The 6,000-nt window shown below is 43.1% G+C and overlaps 1 protein-coding gene across 5 annotated transcripts in view; it reads right to left on the bottom strand.

Annotated features, from left to right (window-relative positions):
* LOC137431215 (myosin-binding protein C, slow-type) overlaps positions 1 to 6,000 on the bottom strand; it is a 55,864-nt gene that overhangs the window by 25,853 nt on the left and 24,011 nt on the right. For all 5 annotated transcript variants that reach the window (XM_068122290.2, XM_068122291.2, XM_068122288.2 and 2 more), the window contains exons 10-13: positions 5,249 to 5,373; positions 5,018 to 5,123; positions 4,602 to 4,771; positions 3,547 to 3,712 (exon numbers count right to left, since the gene is read on the bottom strand). In XM_068122290.2, coding sequence (XP_067978391.2) covers positions 3,547 to 3,712; positions 4,602 to 4,771; positions 5,018 to 5,123; positions 5,249 to 5,373 — 567 coding nt within the window. The remainder of the gene's footprint in view (positions 1 to 3,546; positions 3,713 to 4,601; positions 4,772 to 5,017; positions 5,124 to 5,248; positions 5,374 to 6,000) is intronic.

The raw sequence follows: 6,000 nt of genomic DNA, 5'->3' as shown, positions 1-6,000 counted from the left end.
TTGAAATAAGATGAAGATTTTAAACTTTAAAGGTTGTAGGAAAAAAAATTCCGGGAGTATACCGCCGTTGATACAGCGTCTTTTACACCACCTTATTTAACAAGTTACACTAGTTATTCGTGCCTGTTGTTTGTGTCCTTTATGATGTCCTTAAAAACTACGTTTCATGTTTGGAATTATTTCAATTTTGTTTGACTGCCAGACAGACAGAGACAGATACTAAAATAAATTTTCTCACTCTTTCCTCTCCGCGCATGTGCGATCAGGACGAATTCGGAGTCAAAGTACTGGTAAACTGCAGGTTCGTTTTTCCAATTTAATTTTCCGATTCGTGTTCAAAGTATAACATTCAACTGAAATGAAGTTGTTCCTCAATCATGAACTGACGTTTGTAGAGAAACAGACAATCAGACAGACCAAGTGCTAAAAATTTGCTAACATTTTTCAGAATGTTTCCGTACACTTTATGTTCTTACAAAATACAGATTGACATACCTACCGATACAAGTTAACCACACGTACACCAGGACAGGCAAGATTGCATGTTCCACCTCCCAGCAGGTGATGAGGAAGCCAACTGACGTTATCTTACTATAATTCACCAAATGTCCGTCTGTCTGTCTGTCTGTCTGTCTGTCTGTCTGTCCGTTCAAAGGTACCGCAAAAACGGCTGAACCGATCGCAACGATATTTTGGGTGGGTAATCCTAGGACCCCCTGGAGTAAAATAGGCTATATTATTTTTTCCAAGTTTTCCAAGTTGTCCAATTTTCCAATTTTCCAGTTTTTCCAAACACGATGGAATAATATTTACCGATATGAACGGTAATGTGGCTTTTGTTGAAATTCTACGTACCAGGAGAGAGTAGATCGACTCCTGACGAACTCTTCGTATATGAACATGCGGCTCCGAAGTAACACGGCAGCGTGTGCAAAGCGACTGAGAAACAGGTGTAGCGGCCGCTTCCGTGTTACAGATTCGGCGCGCACTCTTCACACATAAACTTGCGACTGAGAAAGACGTGTAGCGGCCGCTTCCGTTTTGCAGAATTCAATCTTTTTTTCAAAATGGGCGCCATGTACTGTTCAGATTTTTATGATTTGCACGTGATATGATTCAACGGATGTTTATTATGAATCGTTTAAAATAAAAAAAGCCTTCAATTTGTGGTATTTTGCCTTTTCATTTGGGCCTCCCAATCGAAGCCCCGCCCATGTAGCTTCAATGTGTCTATTGGCGCTTTTCCATTGCACAGTACGGTTCGGTACGGCACTGTACAGTACGGTTCGGTACAGTAATCCCTGTGTCGTTTTTCCATCGCACAACAGAACCGTGAAAATGGGCGGAGTTATCTGAAGTGACGAAATAAAAATGCGACCGCTGTGGTGACGTCATTTCTCATGCGACACTAAACTGTAAACAGCTCCGCAACTATGGAGGAGCTTGAAGCTGTGTTTTACTGAATCGTCGGGTTTTGGTTTTATCTGAACATGAGTTTTTTTTCGCGAAATGCAAAAAGAGAGAGGACGTGTTTGAGAAGAAGCTGAAAGACGCCAGAAAGAGGAGACAGCTAAAAAGAGAAAGAAACCTTTGCAGACAATTATGAAGACCGACAACGAATATTTGGGCCTTGTTCGTCGGCGCAAACAAATAATACAGGTACAGTATGTTACGTTAGCCTTCAGATATAGCAAGTAACATTACGACTACCTTTCACTTTCTTCCTGAATTGACGATTGTGATTGACCAATCAACGGTCTGCAGTTATACTAGCTCCACCCATAGGTTCGGCTCGCTTGGTACCTATCCATAGCAAGAACCAAATTTAGCATGGGTACTTGGGTACGGTACGGTTCACTTGGCAATGGAAAAACGAAAAAACCGATTTTGGTTGCGGTACGGTACGGTACAGTACCGCAGTGGAAAAGCACCATCTATCTATCTATAATTCCACTAATCTCTGTGTGTGTGTATGTTTGTTTGTGACCGCTGTTTCTCGACAACCACGGGTCCGATATACTTTAAACTTGCCAGGTATATTGCTGGGGACCCGAGGATGTGCCTTTTCAAGGTTTCATATTAATCGGACAAGTAGTTACCGAGCTATGGCGATTTAGCCGTTCGCCGTTCGCTTTGGCGTTGCGAATGGACCAAACCATTTCATGTAAATAGAGGGGGGGGGGGGGGGGGTTCTGTGGTCGTTGCGAATGGACCAAACCATTTCATGTAAATAGAGGGGGGGGGATTGTCACTGTACTCGCAAGCCGTTCGCCGTTCGCTTTGGCGTTGCGAATGGACCAAAACATTTCATGGACCAAACCATTTCATGTAAATAGAGGGGGGGGGGGGATTGTCACCGTACTCGCACCCACGTACCCACGTACCCACGTACGGGCATTGCACCCACGTACGGGCATGCCCTAGTATGACTAATTGCAAGACAATTTTTACCCAATTAATGGCTACCTTCCAAATATTTGATCACATACCAAGAGGGCAATATGCAGATGATCTGGTGTTGATTGCGGAAAGTATGGATGGACTGAAGGAAAAGATGAACAAGTGGAAGGAATGAATGGAGACAAAAGGTCTGAAGGTGAATATCAGAAAAACGAAGGTGATGGCAAGTGGTAAAGCATGTGGTGAGGTGGAAAGAACTGGGAAGTGGCCCTGTGCTGTGTGTAGGAAGGGTGTCGGAGTGAACTCCATTCAATGCACAATGTGCGCTGAGTGGGTTCATCAAAAATGTAGCGGTCTGAGAGGGTCATTAACCAGTGTGGCAGCTACATTCAAATGTAAGGTGTGCACAGAGGCAGCTGCAGATGGAGGAAATGTTGAGTTGGATCTTGGAGACGGCGTGAAGCTGGAAGGTGTGAAAACATTTTGCTACCTCGGAGACATGCTGAATGGAGAAGGTAGATCAGACTCGGCAACGGATGCTAGAGTGAGATGTGCATGGAAGAAGTTTCGGGAACTGAGTGGCGTGCTGATGAGGAGGGGAGTGTCGTTGAAGCTGAAGGGAAAGGTGTATGCTGCATGTGTGAGAAGTGTTATGATTTATGGGAGCGAGACATGGGTAATGAACGTAGAGCAGCAACGAAGGCTGGAAAGGGTGGAAATGCGAATGGTTCCGTGGATGTGCGGAGTATCGTTGAGAGAGAGGAAGACAAATGATGAATTGCGAAAGATGATGGGAATAGAGCCTGTGATGGATGCTGTGAAGAGGAACAGGTTGAGATGGTTTGGTCATGTGTTGAGGAAGGATGAAAGTGACTGGTTGAGAAGAGTGATGGAAATGAATGTAGAAGGAGGTAGAGGACGGGGAAGACCGAGAAAGACTTGGCTAAAGGTGATGGAAGAAGAAATGCGGGCAAGGGGGTTAACAAGGAGAGATGCAGAAAATAGGGCAAAATGGAGAAGATTGTCATGGGGACCGCAAGGCTAACCCCCGCTCTAGTAGGGAAAATGGCCTTAGAATGCATGTTGTATACCAAGAGGGCAATATGACTAACAATGACAGGATATGACTGAAGTGAGTTTTATTACTTTCCAGAACGGCTTTGCTTGATTCGTCCCTCTGGTGGAACCTCCAGGCTTTCTTTGAACCACTGGGCGACCACTCCATCTTCTGAAACTTCCAACGTGATCTCGGCCGTCTGTCCGACCTTCACCCGCACATCCTTCATCGGCTTGTTGACGTGCAGTACTTTTTCTGCGATCAAGGAAGAAAATTAAGGTTCTACCTTACCAAAATTCAGCAATATAAGCTCGTGTGGAAATAGTAGACGTTAAAAGTATCTTTAAGAGAGTGGACCAAAGTGCGTGGGTACCGTGGGTGAATTAGTTCAGAGTTACATCGTATAATAATAATTACCTCCACCATCGAAGATGTACGGAAGTTATGTTTTCACCGTGTCTGTTTGTCTGTCTGTGAGCAGGATATCTCAAAAAGTTGTGGACAAATTGGGACAAAATTTGGTGTGTGTGTGACAAGGACGAATTGATTCGATTTTGGTAAAGATCCGGATGCTATCATTTTTTAAATGGTTCTTCACCATTGAGAAATAGGGCCAAAAAGTGAGAGATAGCACGATATTTCAATGAGTTATGACAAAACTTGGTGGACGAGTTGGTTTGGTGACAAGTACAAGCCGATTAGATTTTGGTTCAGGTCCGGATGCAGATCCGGCCTATCAGTGGGATAGAAAAAGGTAATAACTGTTCATCCTGGTGGAGGTATCGAGTGCCATTCTAGTTGTGACCTGCGGTAGGTGAGAGCTCTGGGGCGTGGAGATGTCACAGGCTTGATGAGCCAATCTTTGTATAAAAGTTAGCATCCCAATCATACAGGAACTACAGTTTTTCCATGAAAATAAGAACTTCAGTCAAAATATTTTACAAGCTATGGAGTTTCCTTAATCGGAGGGCTATGCAAGACAGAAAGGCCTTAAGTAATATACTTATTTAGGGAAAAGTTTAGGTCAGGTAACCAATTTGCAATTAGACAATCAGTACTAGACTTTGTAAGATTGCACAACACAGAAACCTTTCCTATCAAGATGCTGGACTTTCCACACCCCTCACAACTCATCCCATCTCACCATTCACTGCCAGTTTGGCATGAGACTCTCCACCAGTCGTTATGACTGAATATCTGCCAAGGTCCTGAAGCCTCGCCTCTGTGACGATGAGGACATGACGGAGGCCTTCTTTCTTATAGCGAAAACGACCCCTTATTTCATCAACTGGAATTTCCACTCCATCTTTCATCCTAAGAGAGACAAACAAAAGAGGTTGGAGGTGTCATGGTATTGGGCACTGTACATGTGATATGCGGCGCTTTGCATGGAATATCAAATCCTGTGCATGTGCGTAATGATTTTCAATCATTACTTAATTAATTAAAATAAAAAATTAAATTAATTAAATCAAATTAATAAATTAATAATTAAATCAAAATTAATTAATTCATTTAATCAAATTAATAAAAAATTAAATCAATCAAAGACTTTCTCACCACTTGACCTTTGCACCCTCTTCGGAAACCTCACAGGAGAGCTCGATCCTTTCACCTTCACGCACTGTGGTGTCTTCAAGAGGTTTAGTCACCTTCACTGGAGGTTCTATATACAGAAATACACGATCAGCACCATGATAAAAAAAACAGCCACTCATGAATTAAAGTCTCACTTTCATGCCAATATGATGGGCAGAGCTGTGAAGAAGAAGAGACAGGTATCGGAATTACCTGCAATAAAAAGCTCTGATTTCGATACATCTTTTCCGAGTGAAACTTCGTATGTCGCATCATCCGTCATCTGGCAGTTGTTCACAATCAAAATTCGCTCGCTACCTTTGCTCTCAATAAAAATCCTACAAACAGGTGGTGCACAGAATCAGTACCTTTTTACCAAGATAACAGTGAACTCCCCCTTCCCCTTCCTTCCTTATAATCCCCATCTTAATTTTCTTCCTCATCCCAACCATCTTGATCACCATCTCACCCACTCCAAAGTATCACAAGTTGCATTCTTTTTGGGAATTCCCAGGTGCCACCTTTCTATAGTATCAGTCTAAAAATGTCCATTTTTCGTTGTGTATTCACCTCCCTGATCCTCTGCATCCTGGTTGCCAAGTTCTTAGCTTTCAGCCATTCTGGGGTGTGTTCCGTTAGCAAGTAGTTTGCTATCGCTTTCCAAGCCAGTTGTTCCATATCATCCACTTTTCAAACTGCTTAGCAAGCGATTAATAGAGGGGCTCCGTTATGTTAACAAAAATAGGACCGCGGGTCCTGAAGCTCACGTGGATCAGGAGCAACAGTCACTCAAACCCCCACATACCCACATAGATCCTGATTTTTTTTAAATGCCGTTTTTTATACCAAACTTTGGTATATCACGGGTGATGCAGCTTGTGGTCAAGTTTCATCAAAATTGTGTGTATAGTTTTGGAGAATAGAGCAAATACCTATTTTGGGGGGTCAACCTCTTTCCCCCTTCC

The sequence above is a fragment of the Myxine glutinosa genome, chromosome 7 (genome assembly GCF_964187855.1).
Source record: "Myxine glutinosa chromosome 7, kmMyxGlut1.1, whole genome shotgun sequence".
In the NCBI taxonomy this organism is placed as follows: Eukaryota; Metazoa; Chordata; class Myxini; order Myxiniformes; family Myxinidae; genus Myxine; species Myxine glutinosa.
This window is presented reverse-complemented; position numbering and strand designations above follow the sequence as displayed.